Source organism: Lates calcarifer, linkage group LG21 (genome assembly GCF_001640805.2).
Source record: "Lates calcarifer isolate ASB-BC8 linkage group LG21, TLL_Latcal_v3, whole genome shotgun sequence".
Lineage (NCBI taxonomy): Eukaryota > Metazoa > Chordata > Actinopteri > Centropomidae > Lates > Lates calcarifer.
The window spans coordinates 27,844,063-27,866,783 of NC_066853.1; the positions used below are offsets into that span (position 1 = coordinate 27,844,063).

General features: G+C 39.3%; 1 protein-coding gene across 12 annotated transcripts in view; it reads right to left on the reverse strand.

The window, feature by feature from the left end:
• Window positions 1–21,372, reverse strand: part of myo18ab (myosin XVIIIA b) — a 125,207-nt gene extending 103,835 nt beyond the window's left edge. For 11 of the 12 annotated variants that reach the window (XM_051065728.1, XM_018700348.2, XM_018700378.2 and 8 more), the window contains exons 1-2: window positions 21,244–21,372; window positions 18,863–19,994 (exon numbers count right to left, since the gene is read on the reverse strand). In XM_051065728.1, coding sequence (XP_050921685.1) covers window positions 18,863–19,882 — 1,020 coding nt within the window. In that variant the 5' untranslated portion in view covers window positions 19,883–19,994; window positions 21,244–21,372. The remainder of the gene's footprint in view (window positions 1–18,862; window positions 19,995–21,243) is intronic. The other variant, XM_051065726.1, reaches the window with a different exon arrangement.
• Window positions 21,373–22,721: the final 1,349 nt, after the last annotated feature.

Below are 22,721 nucleotides of genomic sequence, written 5' to 3' on the forward strand. Positions count from 1 at the left end.
CCACAACACGTATACCCCAGGCGGCAGATATCAACCACCCACAACCACCAGCTGATATGATTCAGCTCTATTGGGTTTTCCACCACCTCTGCTCTTTTACCTCAAGATGGAGCCAGAGGACCAGGAAAAAATTCATTAGCTTTTGGAATCCTGTAACCACACAAAGCCTCCATTATTTCACAGCAGCTGCCATGAAATTCTAGGGAGTGGACATGAAAGAAACTTTGAAAAAACATAAAAATATAATTAGATATTTTAAAGGATAATTCTTGTACATTGCAACCTGGTGTATTTCCTATATATGTAGCTATTGTGGCTCTGTGAGTTATGATAACTTTGTATTCATCACCACTGTTATAGAGATACGGGGAAATAAGGACTCACGCAAAACAGCATATACTGGGGCTACTGGCATGAGTCTCCTGCAGCTTTCCAAATAAATGGGATTTTTACATGACTCATTTCAAACACTTGCTTCTGAGTCTGACTGAAAGTAAATACAGACTGTAAGTACTAGGAATGGATCTCGCTGTATCTCTGCAACAGAAAAACATCCAAAAACATCCTGAGTTACAGGCTATAGTGGGCATAGCACTGAAATGATAATGAATCAACAACAGAGACTACCTGAAGTAGCATCAGCTTCATTGAAAAAAAAGTTACACACCACATATTAACACTTTTTTGAGGGGGATGAACAGTTTTTTCTTGTCTGTAGCCAATGTGAGTATGTGAAAGTAAATGGACTGTACTTACATGGCACTTTTCTAGTCTTTTTGGGACCACTCAAAGCACACTATAGATCACATTCACCCATTCACACACACATTCATACAGCACTTGTTCTATACAATGTGCTTTCTAACACAAGCACACACATTCGCACACTGATGACACACATCGGAGGCAATTTGGGGTTCAGTATCTTGCCCAAGGATACTTCAGCACGCGGACTGGAGGCGCCCTCCAGGAGACTGGAGGAATCGAACCACCGACCTTCTGATTGGTGGGCAACTGCTCTCCCTCCTGAGCCACAGCCGTGTGTCGTGTCGTGTGTCGTGCCGTGTGTCGTGTATGTATGTGTGACCTGTTCTGCTATATGAATCAATAAGTTAAAAAGTTGTGAGTCCTTTAACGTTCAAAATAATACTCATACTTGAGGAACATATTTCACATTATTACATATTCCAAGTGGTATTTTGCATTTTGACAGGTAATTACATCAGTCAATTATTACAATGCCATGTGACGACCCACAGTTATGTACACATCCACGCACAGCAGTGACAGGATACTGTAGTGAACAAAGAGCCTGGTACACACTCTGAACTCTCTGGCTGACAGATGCCCGAGGGCTTAGGTCAGCTGAGGAATAGTAGATAAAACACAGAACCATTCGCTGTCCTGTTTGCTCAAATGGAAACTGAACAGCAGACAGGCTGAATAGGACTGGACATGTGTTAAAGTGTGGCCTTTGAGTAGTGTGCGTGTATGTGTTGAGCTATTGATTGTGTATGGCTGGCAAATTAACCTGCCTGAAGATTTGGAACTTCAATTCATTTTTTGCACATTTGTACAAAATAAGCCATTTACAGAGAGAATTCATTGTCTTGAAACTTTAAACAGCTTGCTAACCAAACTAAATCCTTCACCCACAAGCAGCCAACTTTGAGTGTGCAGTTTGTCTTAAGTATCACTATGGACTGACTTTTTTTATTTATTCTTGCACATTCATTCTATTGATTACTTCATATTGTATGTATTATCAGCTGCATATGAGTGCTTGATTGATGTTTTTATGGAGCAGATTGATTGACGTTTTATTAGATTGATTGATGCTTTATGGATACCACTTTAAATTTCGCTGTACTGGTTTTACCTTGTGCGGTGACAATAAAAAGATTCCGAAGTGATTTGCTGTGTTGCTTTATGGGAAAGGCTTTGTTTTTCTAGTCTATTGACAGGCTTTGTCTTTGTACTAGAGGCTTGTTCAGTTCAGTGTAACAACACGGTTGGCTTGATGTGTTTCCCCCTTTGGCAGACAGAATTGGCTGCCTTAGAACTTAGAGCACACTAGTTGTTAGGTACAATGATATTATTTACATGAAGTATAAAGCAAAGCCAAGATGGTCAGTGGAAAATTCAGTAATGTATGTTGTTTAGATATATAATTACTCAATTACCACATCTCCGACTGTGATCTGCAAAAGGCCACTGGGTTTACAAAGTTCACAGAATCCAATATTTCATGTACAAGTAAAACCAGGATAAGTTTTTGGTTTAGTTGTGAGATTGCCTTCCCATTGGGCATACATACACTGCAATTCTACAGTTTTCTCCTAAACTCAAATGGAGGACAAGACTAAATGGCCCCTTCACAGACAGGAGAGCCATTAGACTCAGTCTCCCAACATTCTTCACCTTTCCACACCTAGGCGCAAAATTCCCCAACTCTGCCAACAAGCTACAACTGGTTACTGTATGACCTAGGACCCATGATGTCATTAGGCCATACAAAACTAGATGCCCAGCGCTAGTTCTCTCTCTCCTCAGCCAAATCCTTGGCTGTTAGGACTTGTCTCTCTTTTTCTAGCCTGCTCACCAGGAGAGCAGGAGTTTGCTCTACTTCTCAACAAAACTCTCAACTCTATAAGGCCTACTTTGGTACCAACATGAGTGCCAACCGAAGGATTTAAGACCAAGCACCAGTAGGCACAACACAAGGTCTGACAGCTGGGTTTGCCAGCAGAAGGTGCCACAAAGCAGTTAGCATCAATCAACTAACTCTGCAAGGAGAATAAAGAAACTGATCTCCTCAACAACACTTAAGCTACACAGCCAGGACAACTGCAGTTTACTGGACCTTAAACACAACAACAGCACACCAAAAAACGCCTTCTTTTTCCATGGACTTGTAATGTAACTGGGACTAGTTTACTTTCCCTTACACAGCACAGCTTGGCTAAGCATAAGACTTTGTCAGAGTATCCTATTGGTTTGATTCAACATATTCCCTGAGGATTTTACAGGCATAGATGGTCCAGGGGTCCCTTGAGGCAGCAGATGGTTAAGGGCATGCCACAGGGCTGCAGTTGTGGAAATCTCAAGTGAAAAAACTCTGGTATGGGAGGCCATGGAGATGGATTTTCAGTTGGCTTCAAGGAACTTCTGGCAAACCATCCAATGACTCAGGAAGAGAAAGCAGTGCTAAGTCCAGCAACGAGACAAGAAGTGCTGACTCTATATGGGGATCTCATGTCCTTTAAGGAGGAGTTAGAGTTTTAATACTGCAGGAGTTCTTTGCCAGGAAAATGGTGGATTGCTCCTTCTGGTTGGGAGTAAGTTGCTGCTTCAAGTGAAAGAGTTTACGTATCTTGGGGTTCAGACTGTGAAAATACATAGCATTGTACCAGACCGTTGCGGCGAAGAGGGAACTTAGCAGTCAATCTATGTTCAAAGCCACACCTATGGTCATGTGCTTGAGTAGTGACCAAAAGAATGAGATTGTGAATACAAGCGAGCAAAACTGGAAAAAAGGTGGCTGAACTCTGTTCTGCAAGGAGCTCAGATATAGGGAGCTAGAAGGAGAGACTCCTGTCAAAAGGAGCCAGTTAAGGTGTTTCAGGGATCTCATCAAAATGCCTCCTGGGCACCTTTCTTAGGAGGTTATCCATGCATTCAAGACGCTGAGGTAGACAGAACATGTTGGTGAGACAATATATCTCATTGGTCAAAGGTCATTGTTATGCAGAAGCAGAGGTACTGGGCTGTTTACATCTGCAGAACTGTCGCTCAATGGATGTTTTTTGTTTTTTGCACTTTTCTGGGTGTACTCTAGAGACTGTTGTGCATTAAAATCTAAACAGATCAGCATTTTCAGAAATACTCATAACAGCCCATGTGGCACAACAATCATGTTATGGTCAGTGTCACTAAAATTTTTCCCCCATTCCAATGTTTGATGTGAACATTAACTGAAGCTTCTGACCTCTATCTGCGTGATTGAGTTGCACGACACAACATGATTGGCTGGCCGTATAAATGCATGCAGGTGTTCATCTGTTGTGCCATATTATAATGTGGAATGCCACAGCAAAAGAAGAAATTCGACATTGTTATTATGGGGTAATGAGTGATTGATTATAAGGATTTGTCAATTTTTCTTATGTTACACAATGTGCAGACCCAAACCAACAATGAATAAATCTTTCTTGTGTGTATGTGTTAGGGCTGTCCATACAACATTGCCAATGTTGGGCTGCTGTCAGTGCTGTCAGCTGGATAACAAAGAGTGACCAATAGATGAAAGTCACACACCATGCTGTCATGTCATAGCCCACTCTGTTTCCATTACCCGTCTCTACTTCCATCACATTTTGTTTTGTGTTTTGGTCATTTGAAAAAAGATTATGTGCAAGAGTTGGCCAACTAGTTCTCAATGTGTATTGACCTAGTCGTGTGTGTTTCTTTGCAAAGGAAAATGGAGAACAGTACCTTCAATTGTACATTACAGTTTCAGATAGTAAACTGATTAGATTTACCAGTGCTTATTTGATATTCTAAATTATGTCTGCATGTTTGCTACAGAGTTGACTCAGGGTCTTCTTGGGTTATACGGGTACAAATATGTGAGTTTTTAGTGCCCATTACATCACTCTTGTTTAGGAATTTTGCATTTCTTTCCAAATATAGGGCCTTGCAATGGCATGCAATACAGGTTTTTAATGGTTTTGGAATACAGAAAACATGTTTGTCATCCTCCATTTGGTGAGGCAAAGATATGAGCAGAAATATGTGTCACAATAAATTGAATTTATTTCACATAAATTGAAATTATGTTTTTAACTTGAATAAATGAATTAAAAACTGAACATAATTTGAATTTGCAACATAAATTTGAATTACTGCACTGCAACAATGCAATGAATAACAGTAACATATTTCTGTGCATAGTAGAAACACAAGCATTGCCTCATCAAGTTTTAGAGGAAAGCCATAGTGTGTATTCAAACACACACATCAAGTGAGCTACACTGTTGTACCGGGTGACATTTTTCCATTGCTACAAACACATATACAGTAGTTTGGCCCAACCTACACCTTGTTTTTACTAGAAATATGTTATTCCATACCACTGTTTCACTGATTATGTTACGTCACCTTACAGAAATGACAACTCTTATGTCATATCATCATGAAAAATGTTAACTCCTCCTGGCAACAACTGCAGCTCCTGTGCCAATGTAGACCTTGTTCGGTGGATTGGGTATTGGCTATTTCATGACCAATCCACATAAAATACTTTTTTGTTTGCTTGTTTGTTTTGTCAGTGTCACTATAAATTCTGTGTTTCTGCTATTAGTTGCATCTACCTAGGCAGGCACAGCTGCCAACTTATTTTTTAGCCTGCATCTCCCATCCCTGGTTCCATATTACTATACAAGAAAATTACACCAATTAGTTTTCAATATCTGAAAAGGAGAGCACTAGTAATCAGTAAGAGCAGCACTCAGTATTGGCAGATACTTGACTGTGATAATTATTTGAGTGTCTAACATCTTGAGACTGGGAAAGTAGTAACACAGTGACAGTATCTCTCTATTCTGGTCAGATGCCACAGCTGATGTGGCCTCTCTATGCTAGCTGCTGCTGACTAGAAACCACTCAGCAATCTCCTCTTTCTCCATCCATCCACAGTGACACAGCAGCACAGCTAAAGCACACTGCCTCAACAGAAGCACCCTGGTGTTACCATGGTAACAGACTGTTCCCTTGTCTTATTTGCAGCATGATTTGGGGAGAATGCCTATTAAAACATTTTCTGAAGAAAGTGAAATTATAGTCAGATATAATTGTAGAAAGGACCTGATTACTAGTTAAGTCTTTCAAGGTTAGATCATTAGTACCACATTATGAAAACATAAATGTTGTCCAATGAGTTTATCTCTGAAATGACTGATTCACTTGGGAAAACTTATATTAGTAAAGCCATCAGCCAACAAATATCGCAAATGCAAATGCTAGGATGGCAGTGGACCAGTGACTTAGATCATCTTATTATCATCTTATTAGCCACACCCCATGCATTTGTGAAATATTGCATTAAGAATCACTCTTAGGTCTTCAAGTGCAATTTTTTTTTCTGTTAGTCACAGCAAAAATACTAAACAAATCCTAAAAACTTAAAATTGATTGGTTCCAAAAAAATACATAAGAAATTTTGAGTATTGGGTCATTTTGGTACCAGTGATCCACTAATGAAGGTCGTGCTTTTTATTAAAAGACACGATTTTTGTTTTGCTGTGCTTCGTGTCTATATGAAGCCAGCACATTTGAAAGTTCTTCAGAGACAAAAATGGCTAAAACAAGAAACCTAACGCAGGAAACATGCCTGAAGATACAGATTCTCAGCCAGGAAGGGTACAGCTGGTGCCAGATAGCCAGGAAGTGCAGATGCAGTCCTTCAGCAGTTGAATACACTCTGCAGAAATACAGACGAACCAATAGCTTGGAAGATAAACCAAGATCTGGGCGTCCAAGGGTTTCTTCAGCAAGAAATGACCACATCCTGATCCGCATGTGCAGGGAAAACCACCAAATGACATCACAGGAGCTTCAGCAGCAGTGGTCAAACCACCACCTGCACTGTACGTGGCCGACTTTTAGATCGTAGCTTAAGGTCCTACAAGGCTGTCAAGAAGCCCCTGATCAATGAGAGACAGAAGTTAGCCCGGTGTCATTGGGCCCAAGCACACAAGAACTGGACAGCCAAGAATTGAAAGAAGACTCTGTGGTCAGATGAGTCCAGCTTTATCCTCCTCCTGATAATGTGAGGGTATGCTGAAGGCCAGGCGAAGCATTATCTCCAGCATGTACAGTACCTACTGTCAAGCATGGTGGAGGCAGTATTATGGGTTGGGGATGCATGAGTGCTGCTGGTGTTGGTCATCTCACTGTCCGTGATGGAACATTGAACTCTGCCCAGTATTGAGCCATTCTCGAAACCCACATGCTCCCCTCTGCACGTGCACTGTTCCATCAAGGTCAAAACTGGATGTTTCAACAAGATAATGCCCCTTGCCACGCATCCAGAGCCAGGAGAACTTGGCTGCAGGAGCACTGTATCCAGGTCTTAGAGTGACCAGCTCAATCCCCGGACATGAGCCCCATTGAAAATCAGTAGTGGATTATCAAAAGGTCTGTTTCAAAGCGTAAACCAAAAGAATTTAGAAGAATTAAAAGCAGTAATTCAAGAAGAATGGGACAAGATTACCCCTCAACAGTGTGAAAGGCTTGTGGGGAACATGCCAGCCAGGATTAGAGCTCTACTGCGTGCTAATGGCAGGACTACTACATATTAATTTGATGATGTGATGGTTTATTTATTTTTTGTTCAGTTTTTAACACATTCTGTTATTTGTTGACTTTGATACCAACAATGTTGAGAATTGACATATTGAAACTGTCAAAAATTTATTTGTTTTTCTTGTAAACAATAAACAAAATAATATTTCATGATATTTGAGATTGTGTAAAATTTTAAGGGTGTCTGAAAACTGGATGTCCAATCAGATAGTGATTGGTTCTGTCAAAAAGCCAATGGAAATTTTTCATTGGCTTTTGGATTATTGCAGAAAATAAAACAACAAAAGACAAAAGACCAACAAAAGTTTGTGATACTTGCAGGGTTTGTTCAGCAAGATAATCTTAACAAATGAAGATAGACTTTATTTATCCCACTTGTTACAGCAGCAAGAACAAAACAAGAGTGAAGAATAGACAAAAGATAAAAAATATAAGAAGAGGCACAGATGTATAAAAGAACACCACTACTATGATTTTTGAAACCTTAATACAATTGCTAGAAGTAAGAAGCTAATGTTATGCTACACATGAACTACACCACAGTTGCATGACGTCAGCATTACCACCACTAAGCTTCCAACTTGTAATTCAATTTAGCACGCTAACCTCTTCTATAAAAGCTTGTCTGCTGTCTGCTATCCCTCCACTCTTTCCTCAAGTTCAGCAATTTCTCACTGCCATCACACTGCCAGCAGTAGACGTCCCTTCCATGCACTTGCCTTTATATCACAGTCGGTCTCTGGCCTGCAGTCCCAATCTATCCCATTCAAAATTCCTTGTGGTCTGACAGGGACAAATGAGTGGACTGTTCCTCCTCCAATAATCCTTTAATTGGCAATAGTGGGGCCAGTCCAGGAACACACATGCAGCATGGTCCACCAATATAAAAGCCCACCAGGATTTGTCCAGGTATGGCCGAGTGAGAGAGAGCAGCATGTTTTTAGATATCCACTATGAGATTCATTCACTGTTCTGTCTACCATTAATTACATGCTAACTTGGTACATTGTTTATGCATAGATGTAATTAAAATGAATCAGATGTGAGTGTCACTCATCACATTTCTTACAACTCATTCTGTTTCCTGCCTCATCCAGACCTGACTGCTTGCTGAACTCACACACTGGGTGTTACAGAAAACTACACTTTTACTTTCAGTATGTGGTTACATAAAACAAAGAATCCAGATGACCGATCATTGAAAACATAATCACTATATGAGGGATTATGGAACAACACAATGGAGCCTCACTAGCAGATAAAAACATTTCATCGTCTTCAGACAAGTGTGAGGGTTTTGCTAACAAGAATTAAGATGGCCTGATTTTAAGGAAGGGTATGACGGATTATGTATATTAGTTCCTTCACACACAAACACCCACACATTTATGTGTAGTTTGACTCATTCACAGCGGTCTGTCACAGACCTTAGGTTTTTAACCTCAATACAAAAGTACAGAATTATCCTGCACCTTGTATCCAACTACTACATCACATCAGAACACAGATTCAGATTTACTGTAGCATTTGCACCCATCTTCCAGGAGCATGTAATGTATTCTGCCCCAAATGCATATGCTGTATTTATTAACAGATGCAGCAAGCTAGGATTTGTAGTAAGAACCATGTAATTACTATAGGCTTTGATATGACTAAAAACCAGATACTAGAAACAAAAATGAACTTATTGGGCTATCGTTAATCAATAGGATATCTGAAAATGTAAAAAAACACTGGACAGGGAGTTATAGTACCATCACTACATGCTGCAACTAAACTTTTTGCTTTTCTGTTTAAAACATTTACGTGTACCTTTGGCTGCATTTACTTTCCATTTACAGTGTTAACATCTATCTCCACCTCCTGTATGCAGCCACCAACCAGTCCAGTTGCAGTTAATTAGCATGGAAATGTGCAAGTCACCAAAATGAAATTAGTTCATCCTTAACTCCAAATGAATGTGTGTATCAAATTATGAGAAATTACCTCAAGACATTACTGAGATATCGCCATCACCAGAGTGGGACATAAGGACATGTGGACATACAGACATATGACAGACAGACAACCCGAAAACATAATGCTCTCAGTCTCAGCTGTCATCGGCATGGAGGCATAAAAATTATAGAAGTGGGAACAAAGTTATGACAATTTGCTTCTTATTTTTGGCACCAGTTGTATACAGACTATTATTGTTTATTGAAAGTCTCTGGACACACAGGAAAAAGTCTTAGTAAATAATAATAAAGGGTGAAAAACCAAGCAAAAACAGCCTATGCTAAAAGCAGGTAAATTCTGTGTGATAATCTGAGCTGTCAAGTGGTCAGTTTATAGCAATACACATACAGTGTATTATGTAACAATTTCTTGAGATGCAGGTTGACCTTGACAGTAAACACAGTTTATTCTGGATGGTAGGCTGAAAGGAGTATATGACTCCCACACGGTTTTTACACACACACACACACACACACACACACACACACACACACACACACAGAAGAAAAAAAAAGATTCACACTGCTGCTACACTGAATCCTTGCAACGTTGTGATACATGTGTGTGGTGTCTACTGCTGTGGTACACATCACAAACATTGATAATTAGTGGCAAGACAACTCAATTTGACACCTGAAAAAATGTCAGAGAATAAGAGAACGTCCGCACAGGATAGTGGTAAACAATAAGGGAAATGTGTTTGACTGAGAGGCTTAAAAAAATGATAGAATGTTAACTATTCATTGATGTGCACATGAAACATTTATGAGTTTAAGTATATATTTCTAATCAAGGCAGTCCAATCATAAAAGCCTGGAAAATTTTCACATTTGTTATTCTGTTCTCAAATGTGTGGCACATCTGGATAAAACTGACATTCTTGCCCATAAATACCTTCAATCGTCCCATAATGACAAAGTGAAAAAATTTAGCAAACTGAAACCTTTCACTTATGACAGTTATCATACCCTTAATTCAGTGCTCTGTAGAGGCCCCCTGTGGAAACAAGTATAGCTTTGAGTCTTCTTGGGTAAGTCTCAACAAGCTTTGTACACCTGGATTTACAGTTTATCCAGTTCTTCCTGTCAGATCCTCAATCTGTATGTATGGCTGTATGCTTTGGGTCATTGTCATACTGAAAGGTGAACTGTCATCATAAGCTCTCAGGTTGTGTGCACTCTGGAGCAGTTGTTCTGCAAAAATCTCTATTTGGCGTGTGTTTGCCGGACATAGTGCTTGGAGTTAAATCGATCAAAGGCAGTTCCTTCCACAGATGATAGACAGGATTGTGTCAAGGCACGGATCTGGGGAACATGACAAAAAAAATTCTGGTCAATTAAAAGGTTCCCAAGAAGTTGCCTGCTTGATTCTTAAATGGAAGAAGTTTGAAACAATCAGGCCTGTTCCTAGAGCTGGCTGCTTGAATTTTTTTTTTTTTTTTTTTTTGGTCTGTTTGTTTACATTGAGGCTGCAAGACAGCAAAATGTGAAAAAGTAAAGGGGTCTGAATACTTTCTGAATGCACTGTAAACCTCTAAAAACACATTTGCACTTTGTACATTGATAACAAAAATTTATCCATTTAAAATTAAATCTGCACCACAATTAAGCGCAAAAAATAAAGGGGTCTGAATATTTTCTGAGGCCACTGTATCAGAACCTATAACTTGGCATGTGGACAAGTTTTAGAAAACAATCCTCTTTATCAAATACATTCACAGACATCAAGTTCTCTCCCCCCTCCATCAGCCCTCAGCCTAAGAACCCAATTCCTTTTCCTACAAAACAGAATCCCGGGGGAAAAGGGTCAGGAAGTGGTCTATTTGTTCCAAAGCAGATTCCACAAATACCAGAGTGAGACTTAAAGGGAGAGGCCAGTTTCCCGTTGTTTCTAGTCAGCCTGTTCAGACAAGTGAAGATGGCTTCTTACTATTTTAGCATCCACTTTATCACACTCCAGCCATCACCCTCTCCAATCTGGATTTCTGCTGCAAGTTTCAGATAGTTTGAGGCTCAAGTCTGTCTACAACTCTGACAGCTTTACAAGCTAACAAGCTTTCTTTACCATTTCAACACAGTATATTGAGTGTGGCTGGCAGAGTATATAAAAATGTCATATAGCTGCCTCACTAGGCCAGTCAAGATAATTACTCTTGTTGGACGATATAGTATACAGAAGTAATTGCAATAAACAATACTATTGCAAATTATGGTTAGTGACACTTTTGCTTATATCCTAATCCTACCACATCTCAAATGATCATTTTTATATCAAACAAAGTTTGTGACAGATTAGCATTTTTTGTCATCCTATCCTTGCCTTTGCATTTGTCTGGCTTTGATTCTGATTCAGGACAGTTTACATATTCCAAAGAAATGAGTGCAATCTATGGTGATTGAGTGGTTTAGGATACATTTATAAGTGCAAAATTCCTAGTTTAAGAGTAACCAGGACCATTTGTCACATGCCATCAGCTCTGTCCCAGTGTTTCCTAGCTCACCTTACTGTTAAACTACCAAATAAAAGTAGTTGTTAAGAAAAAAAAGAAAAGAAAGAAAGAAAAAGACATTTCATGTTTTCAACACCTATTATTATCAAATGGTAAACAGGAATGCAGTGGAGTTGAAGTCTAAAACCTTTCATAGGTTCAACTGGGTTGAGATCTGATGAGTAAAAAGGCCATAGCATGAAAGGAAGAGATATGATGTTACTTGTCTGTTAATAAAAATGCAAATAAATGAGGAATCACAAACCAACCAGCCAACAGAGTAAAGCCCAAATCATTCACTCATTACTATCATTCAGCAATAAGACAAAATGCTACAATGTGAAAAGCAAAGAAATGTGATTGGCATCTAAAATTTGATTAAAATCTCTATTTTCGTGATGCATTTCTCAATATGTCTGACTTTGGTCATTATGGTAAATGGACTCTACTCTTCTTCCTTTGGTTCTATAAACTGTCAGTCATATTCACCAAGAAATGATAAAAAGCTTGGCTGTTGTTCATTAAAATTCAAGCAGTCCTCACTTTAAATGATACAAAGGTCAGTGATACACAGCCCAAGAGGGAAAAAAATGTTAGGTCACCAAAAACTGGAAAATTATGTACATTTCCCATATATACAGCTTTACTAGAAAGTTAATGCAAACAATATTTTATAATTTACTTACAAAGGCAGTGTTGGTACAACAAGCTGTGTTACCACACCCTCTGTTGCATTAATAGGAAAATGACTCCTGATTTCCTGAGACATCTCAGTGCTTTTTTTAGAATATCCTGCCCATGTTGTCATAGCTAAAAGAATGGGTGCATCCTGTCTGCCTCCAAATCTTGAGTCAGTCTTCAGTCTTTTCATGTCTGTGTGAAAGACACCAGGTTTAGATGGACTGATACAATGCTGACTGATTTCAGCTGTTTAAGCCCAACTGTTACAGTTTACTGGGAACAGCCACAACACTGCTTTATCAAATCCAGTCCTTATTTTAGAGGATCATTCTGGTTTAATACAACTAGGTTAATATTTATAATTTTCTATCACTGTGATTTGGGTTTTGGATTGATCTGAAGAATTCACCTTGGACTCTAAATTAATCAAGAAAAGAATAAGCCTATTATTAGATCATTAGAAAATGCTAGCTGCAGGCCTCATTATTATCCATGACTGAAATTATTCTAGCATTTCTGGCTGCCACTAGTTTATTCCATCGGGTACTTCCCATTTGATCATTCTGGCTATCATGGCAATGTTGGTCTGGGTTTGTTCTTAAATCACAGAAACCTTGCAGAGTACAGTGTTGAGGAGATACTGCATACCAATTCAAAACAAACATTTATTTTAATTCATTTCATATATGAATAAGTAAAGCTTGTTAACATTTTTAAAACATCATATTAAGGTGTGTCAGATACATATTTCAACAATATTTTGTTAAGTGGGTCAAATCAGATGTTGTTACAGCATCATCTCAGATTTTTGTTTGAACTTTGGCTGTATCATAAAAGGGTAGACTATTTCTGTTATATCCCATGTTTTTGTTTTTATAGCTTCAAAAACGCCCCATCTGGGAAGCTATGTGTTAGCATTAATATGTTGACAAATATTGTTCCTAGCCTCACCAGACTTTGGTAGCTGTGAGACTAACATGTTTATTAGCCGTAGTTATCTTAGTATGACTGAACCATTAAAAGTTTGTACATGCTTGATTGATTAACTACCATCACCATAAAGTGCATTCAGAAAGTTTTTTTTTTTACATTTTGTTATGTTGCAGCCTTATCCTAAAATGAAAAAAAAATTGTGATTGTAAAAAAATCAATCTTTACTAAATACTACATAAAAACAAACACAATTTTCTGTATATTTTTTAAAAGAAAAAAATTTTAATATCACATTGACATATGTATTCAGACCTTGTAGAAGGTTTCTACATTTAGCTGGAGTTCACCTGTGGTAAATGCTGGTCACACAGCCAAACTGAGCAACTGGAGTCACAGAGGTGACCAAGAACCCAATGATCACTCTGGCTGAGCTCCACAGATCCTGTGTGGAGATGGAAGAAACTTCCAGAAGAGTAACCATCACTGCAACAGTCCACTAATCTGCACCATCAACAGACGGACGACTTTCCCTGGATCTGCACCTCGACACAATTCTGTCTCGGAGCTCTGCAGGCAGTTCCTTCAAACTCATGGCTTGGTTTTTGCTGTGATTGCATTGTCAGCTGTGAGACCTTATATAGACAGGCGTGTGCCTTTCCAAATCATGTCCAGTCAATTGAATTTATAACAGGTGGATTCCAATCAAAATGTAGAAACATCACAAAGAAGATGAAGAGAAATGGGAGGAACCTGCGCTAGTGTCATAGCAAAGTTTCTTAATAATATTAATGTGATACTTCAGTTTTTCCCTTTTTAAATAAATTTGCAAACATTTCTAAATTTCAGCTTTTGCTTTGTCATTATGGGATACTGAGTGTAGACTGATGAGGGAATTTTTTAAATCATTTTAACATACTATACTTTACGAATGCACTATTTCCACACACACTTTTATGGTCCTCCTAGCTACCCCATGTTCAATTTTAGTCCTATGAAAATGGCCGAAGAATGCTACCATGCCCAGTTTGATTCTTAATATATTCATGTCCATTAGTGGTAGAGACCTAAATTAATGGCACATGTTATACATTTATCGAAGTAAGGTAAAAATATTGTTTAAAATCCGTACTGAAATTTTGGAAACATATTGGCACTAATATTAAATCCTTTCAAATAAAACCCAGCTTAATTCATTAATGGTTTAGAGAGTTGTATCAGGAACATAATAATATGTAGAAAAGCTGGAAGCTGTTTTTGGAATTGGAGGGTATGTGACCTGGCCAATGTAGTTGCATTTTAATCAGGACTGAATGATGACCCTTCTGTCCACTCGCCTTTATTTAAACCAGTTATCAAGCTTGTGATATTCATTAAGAGACACAGAGACACAGACAGGCCTCATGTTTATCACAAAGATACAAATCAGCTGCAGAGACAGGCTCATGACATTAACAGATGGGGAATGTATGTGTATGTGTGTGTGTGTGTATGTGTGTGTGTTTGACCTAACACTGCCTATACACTGCCTAACAAAGCTTCCCCTACTGTGCTTGTTCACTCCATGAAAAGCATTGTAGTAGCTCCTCACATGACACAAAGTATGTCTGTTATCCAGTAACACAGACAGACTTTTCCAACAAACAGCCACTCTGGAGAAAGAGTCTCAGTCATTGCTTCTGTCTCACATGAGGAAAAGGGCAGCACAGGCTACACAGAGTTACTCGCTGCCTCCCAGAGCAGATGAATTCAATTGTGGTGAGAAGGGATTAGAGCTTGTCTCAGCCCAACTGTGTCACAAGGACCCTTGAACCAAAGCCAATGGAGGCAAACAAAGAAAGCCCTCTGATGCTGCCAAGCAGGCCATGATCAAGACATTGAGCCTACAGAGGACACTTGGCTGCTACTAATGCAGGGAATATGTAAACTCAGTACAAATCAAATGACAGTAGATTGTTTCAGTGCCTTCAAAAGGAAAAAATAATTGACAAACTAAATTACTCCGTACTTATAATCAACTTTGTTTAGTCCAATTAACACTCAAAAACCCAAAGATAGTCATTGTATAATTATAGAAAACTAATCAACCAATCATTTCAGCACTACTCTCTTTGGTTTATCAATTTTTGAGAAGTTTGCACAAAATGTGCACAGATTTTCATATTAAGAGGCCACAAGGAAAAGAAGGGATATGCCAGTGGAAGACCTTTAATGTGAAACATGTGTGCAGGAAATACTGAGTTCTGTTGACAGTAGCTTAACAGTGACCAAAAAACAGCACAGTGGACACTACTGGAAAGAATGAAAACGATCCTTCTATAAAAGAAGCGAAAATGAGAGCAGCAGCGAGTATGAGCAAATGTGCAAATGCACTGTATGCTGCACAAATCCCGAAAAAAAGAGAATCATGATATTTTTTTTTTTTTTTTTTTTTTTTTTTTAACTTGGACTTGACATCACGATTCTCTCACAATTTTTTTTTCACTCAGTTACCTGACACATGAGGGAGTAGAACAGAAAATGGGTCTGATATAGAACAGGCCACATCTTTGGCTAAGTGGTAGGTGATCACCTCTATATTTCACTTGTGCCTATGGGAGCCAAACCCATAACCAAACAAACCAAACATAAAACTAACTTTTAGATACTTGATGAAAACTGGGAGCAGAGCGACAGTGCAATGCAGGCAGTGTGACCAACTCCGATTGTCTCCACTCCCATGTTAGGCAAGTTCTACCTGTTGAGAGCTGTATGCTAATCGCGAGAACAGACAGCTAAAGCAGTATCTACCAGCATTACGATGAGTTAAAACTGGCTGATCATGTCAGCAGGATGGCAAGAGAGATAACAGAAGTTGACCAAGATTCTAACCTTACGTCTGCAATGTTTCTTCTGAATATATTTTGTTTCTGCGGCCTATCACTAAATGATTGCCGCTGCTGTAGTATCAAAGTTGCAAAATACCCAGCTGAGCAAGAGGGAAAAAGAGAAAATAGCAGAGTGAACTAGTTAATCGTTTTTAGGCACGAGCACAGTAAGCAGGGTTTCTTCATTTTGCCATTTTTATATGTCCTAACACACACACACACCCCTTTTGGCTTCACACTGTCATTAGCCGCTGTCACTCACTCGCTCTCACTGGGTTTATTTCTGCTTCTGCTGCTATGAATCACGTGGTGTAATGGTGCATTATCATTTGCTGAGGGAGAGGATGAGTGTTGGTTTTGTTGAAGCTGGTGTCCCTGATGACAACAGAGCCGAATTGTTGGAATTCAGGAATGAGATTGCATAGAGCTCTGAACTGAGATAGCGATTTGAATATGATTAATTGTGCAGCCCTACACTATATTTACAGGACTTTCCTACAACACCTGCCAGATTCAAACCAGCTAGTCTATTTGAAGACAGTCTATTTGTCAAATGTTTAATGTATCTAAATTGAGCCAAATTCATTCATTATCTATACCACATATCCTTTGAGGAGCGCAGGGGGCTGGAGCCAATCCCAGCTGACACTGGGCAAGGGGCGAGGTACACCCTGGACAGATCACCAGTCAATTGCACGGCTGACATTCAGAGACAAACAACAATTCACTCTCACATTCACATCTACAGGAAATTCAGTGTCACCAATTAACTTAACCTGCATGTCACTGGACTGTGGGAGGAAGCCAGAGACCCTGGAGGAAACCAATGCAGGCACAGGGAGAACATGCAAACTCCACACTCCACAACCAGGGTTTGAGAACGGAACCTTCTCGCACGACAGTGCTAACCACTATAACACTGAGTCACCCACTGAAACATTCAATGAGGTAAAAATGTTGACTTAACACCGCAAATACATAATGTAAGCAACATAGTCTGGGCTGAACATGAAATCATAATAGACAATCCCTCACACATAATAAAAATTCAGAACCACCAGGTTACCAAAGCGGCATGTCTCGGGCTCTACAAAAATATAGATAGGTTCCTTGCACCTTCTGTGCCAGGGGCCGTTCTGGCCCTGGAAGCAAGGACTGAGTGGCAAGGAGGGATCTCTGAGGAGTCACGAGCAAGGATACATGAGACCGTACTTCACAAGTCTTTTACTGGACAGACATACCCCTTTGTTAGAAATTTGCTAGTGATTAGACACCGCATCTGATCAGACTGATCTGAAACCACATAACAACATCGCTGCAGTTCTATAACTAAATGGACATAGATTCAATAGATTCAAGTGTATAACTGACAAGTTTTGGGTTTTATTTGTCAGATTCACTATAAAATTAAAAGTAGTGGATTTGTAGGTCTGATTACTAAAAGGACAACTTTATTAATCAGAAATATTTTTCTTTTATTTCCCCTTTTAATCAAATCAAATATTAATCAATTTTGACATAAATAATCAAAGAAAATAATAGTGGGTTGCTGCTTCCAGAAAAATGCTTCATGTGTATTCAGTGTTTGCACACTGATGTCCAATTACACAGGATCTACAAAGTTTTTTTTTTGTTTGTTTTTTTTTTTAACTGAAATTTCTAAAATTGTGTTGTTTGTTTGTGTGTTGTCAACTGTAGGGAAACTGAAAAAACACTGTGTCACAACTGTGGCCTTCTTCTTATGTGCATATTCCAAAATTTGCAATGCAGCTGTTAAGGCCAAATGACAGCTGATCCAGCTGTGCTGCTGTCCTAAGATATGACTGTCACTTTAGATGACAATTCATAGGAAATGCATGTCCTTGACTTCTCACATCTTCCCTGCTTGCATCTTAAGTGGAAAGGACTAAGATGCTAGGAAAATGTGTAAGTGAGGGAAGTCTGGATGCAATTAAAGGAACTGGGATGTACCCATAAAGTGCCATTAGATTTGTCTACAGTAAGTATTCTGGAATAGAAATTCATCTCTACGGTTACAGAAATGATCAAAAACTTTAAAGTAATGTCAAAAAATATGTTGTCTCAGAAATAAAAAGCACAGTTTTGACAATTTTTTTTAGAGCCAAGGCAAGGCTGGAAATTCATAAAATCATACTTTTCTTTTGATTCATGAAGTCTTCAAGCTTCCTTCTCAATAAAAGGTACAAATTAACTCATTAGGACAGATTGACTTTAATTGCATTTAGCAAGCATCTCCTCCCACACCATGATCAGAGACTTGGTGATGATGTCTTGGAAAGCGCTTGCCATTAAAGCAGGACCCAAACACTGAGAACAGGGGACATTGTTGTGTTCCTGCTGCAGTTAATCTCCATGTCATAAACTTGCAAAACATAAACTGCAAGACAACATTGAACATTTTTAGACTGTCAGACAGTGAACCTAGATATCAAAACAAAGCACAACTGAACCCAAAGAGAGTGTAACAATGATATTCAGCTGTTCGTATATGTAAAGTGGAAAAGCTGCTTACATGTCTAGTCTCCCTGCGCAGCCCTTCAGTGTTCCTCAGCCAGCAGCGGCTCAGCTCACTCAGCTCCAGGATTGGCTGCACCTTCAGTCTCACCGTGTCTCCTGACTGACGGATCATCTCCACTATCTCGTCCCGGGTCTTGTTCTCCACATTCCGTCCATTTATTTCTACCAACCTGTCACCTGGCACCAACCCCAGCGCCAGGTCCTTAGTGCCGGCACCAGGTTCGGCAAAATGGACCACCCGCCTATAAACTCCTCCATCAAGGCTGCGGTCCAGCATAGTAGTGCGACGCAAAGAAAATCCAAAGTCACCAGTGTTGCGGCGTTGGAGCTCCAGCTCACGTGTTTCTGGTACACTAGGTGCAACCACAGCTGGCAACTGTAGCTGTGCAGGGAAGGTCTTATCAACCACTTCAGGGATGCAGACTTTTTTGGTGGCTGGTGCTTCAGGCTGCTGTTTGAGGCTTTGTTTGCGGAGCATGCTGAAAACCTTGCTCTCCACATGTGGGGATGGAGCAGCAGAGTTCTGGCCTGAGGGGGTTGAACCCTCTGAAGGACTCTCCTCTTTGCTCCTCTGGGAAAAGGAGAAGCGTTTCATCATCTGACCCACCTGCGAGGAGTTCTGCTTGGCAAGTGAACCAAAGTGAGCCACGCGATCATGTACAGAGCTGCGGTGTCCATCCTGTCCTCCTCCACCCTCACCCTTCAGGTCATCAGTGGAACTAGCAGCACTGAGCTGGTCATCCAGAACCATGCTGCTTCGGTTGCTCAAACCATCCGATTCAATGTCAGTGAGGGTGAGCTCATTGCTGCTGGCAACTTTAATGGGAATAGGGTTGGAAATCTCCAGTTTGTTCTTGGACTCACGCTTAGCTTCCCTCTTAAGGTTGAAGAAACCACGCCGCATGCTCATCTCTTCCAGGCTACGCAGCTCTGCCGCAGACATCCTCTCCTTTTTATCTTTTTTCTCCTTTCTACTCCCTTCCCTCTCCTTATCCTTTTTCATCAAATTAAACATGGTGCAACACTCACGCTGCGTCTCCGTCTAATGTGGCTCTATTTTCCCTACAGAGGTAGAGGTCCAGTTCACTAGTCAGGTGGTTTTGTAGTAAACAACAGGGAGAAATCCCCTGAGGAAAGAGACAGAGCGCAAACTGTGTCAACCGGACAAAATATTAAATATCAATGAAAAAATGTCCTTGATTTTTCATGTGTACCTGGACAAAATTTACAAAAATCTGATACAGCCCATAGTAAAATCATTTCAATCTAACACTTTCATATCATTGATGTGACAATATTCTAGGAATGACCTTTAATGCCTTTAGAAGACATTTACACACATACAGTTTTTAATCAGTAACAATGTTTATTCATGATGATTCTCAGATCATTTCACTCAGCTGGAATAGTCAGATTAGTTACCACAATTAATACTAGACATAGATCTCTCCTATTAGGAATACTCTGTATTCCCAACTAAAACTGTCATTCAGTTGTTATGACTGTGTAATAATGTAAAGCATCTGAGCTGTTGAGCCAGTGATGAATGGTTACATAAGGAGATGTTTAAAAACATAGTAAAAGCCCAATGCTCTAATAGTTGACACTAAGCGATTCAGTGCTTCAAAAATTTATGTTGTTTATGTCAAGTTGACATTTGATTTTTTTTTTTTTTTTAATAGAGTGCTACCCAGCAGATAAATGCAAAAACCAATTTACCAGAACATCAAAGAGGTCCCTATAAGGCCTATACAAGTCACACAACAATAAGCAAGACCATAATGACTTACGTTCTGTCTGCCTTAAACCAAAGCTAGGGAACATTAAAACGCTCGGGGTCTCAGCAGTGGCTCAACCGTGTTTCAAGTTATCTTCCGTTTATCTACTTGGTTGCCGAGGTTAAAACAATTTACCTTTGGCACACTAGCTTAGAACAGCCTCACTCCGTATTCAGTGTGTAGTCGGGGGACAAAAAGCATGACAGGGCTAAAATAGGTGTAGCTTTTCGGCTACATTAGCTAGCCGAGCTACTGTTTGGTAGGAAGGTGTAACGTTACCAAACGCTGAAAACTGATATTTGCGTTTTTATTCCATCGTATATGAAAAAGCTCCAAAAACACAAGCCAACATCAATTCATTGTAAATCTGTTTAACTTTCCAGTAAGCAACTCACTGATGCTAGCTAACTAGCCTAATTGGCTCAAGTCACAGCCTTAGTTCTTTGCCCTCATTTTTGTTAAGCAAATCCTGGAACACACTGGGATCCAGTGAAAATTATCCAGTCAGCCCGATTGACTGCGTGCCTCAACACTGCTGTCTTCAAACAAAATGTGTCCTCTCACTAAACACGCGTTTATTATAAGAAGAAATACTCACTGTTGTGCAGAACAGCGAATGGAGCACCGCTGGTGCCTGGTTGAAGGGTGCAGCCCTGCTCCTACGGAACAGAAGCCGCTGACTGGCTGATCATAGCTGGCTGCTCCCAAGTTTCAGCAGAAAAGCTAAAGGCGGTCAACCAGCAACCCCTGCTGGACATTCGTTGTGGGTTTACATGTTTATGCGCACAATTATATTTGCAGTTGTGCGGTAAGTTGTGAAAATGTATTTCAGTATCTATATACTGTCTGATTTAGTCTGATTTTGAATGTGTCACGTAGCCTGCAGGTGCATGTTCAGATTTGCAGCTGTACAAAGACAATGTAAAATAAACTGTAAATGTGTACTGAGATTTTTAAAAAATGACAAATAAATAAAATAAATTTGAATGAACATATCACGTTATCCATATCTATCTAACATGTTCAATATCTCACGCATTTTTTAAACAATGTAACAAAAACGATATCATTTTGACCTCAGCAGGTTTAGTGATTTGAAATTACTGACCAACCATTCAAGACTGGGTGGTACAGCTTCTGGACAGAGATCTCAGATGCTGTACCTATATTACACACACGCAAATATATGTCATTTTGCAGAAAGCCAAATTCAAAGACCTAAAGGATTGGTGGCTATAAATTAAAATTTTATAATTTAAATGGTATACATTTAATATTCCAAAAGAGCGGAATAAGATACTAACTCATTTCTCAAATGAAAATATGCAAATTAACTGTATTCATTTATTAATTTCACTTATAGTATTTTATATTCCAAACGAGTGATCTTTGGTGCTAACAGAACTCCAAAAAGGAGAACATGCAATAGTGGTATTCCAAAAAGTAATCCTTCATACTACATCAGTGCCAAAAAGAGCACATGCCAAATACGTTGGTTGTCTATGATCCAATGAAAACGATGTGGTTTAAAGTGAAAAAACACATTACAGAAAGTGTATTTTTCTTAAAGCTACGAATGAATGTCGGACGCTGGTGAGATCTGATTACAAAAATACGATCTAAATTATTAATACTTCCTATATATTCCTATTCCTATATGTATTAAAACCGTAATTAAATTAACTCCTAAAATGCATAGAACTAATGCTTCAAAGTTCGGCATCCAAGGTACTACGTATTCCGATGCAGATAAATCACAAATTCCTCCATGAAATTAATATATTGCCCGTTTTAAAGGTGCTTTTTTGTATTTCAAGTTGCTTTCTTTTGGATTAATTCCATGCACTGCAGAGCAGAAGATAAGGAAATTAAACGGGAGCCGGGCTCACTGGTGAGTACACGATTGTGTATGTGTGTGTGTGTGTGTGTGTCTGTCAGAAGACTTGAAATATGTAGTTTTTCTAGTTTAAAGTACTATTCTGTTTAAGCAGTCAAATTAATAAGAGTACAAGGTGATAAAACTACAGATTAAACCGATTTAGCCTGTTCAGAGATGCGCTGAGGCTTTATTACCTG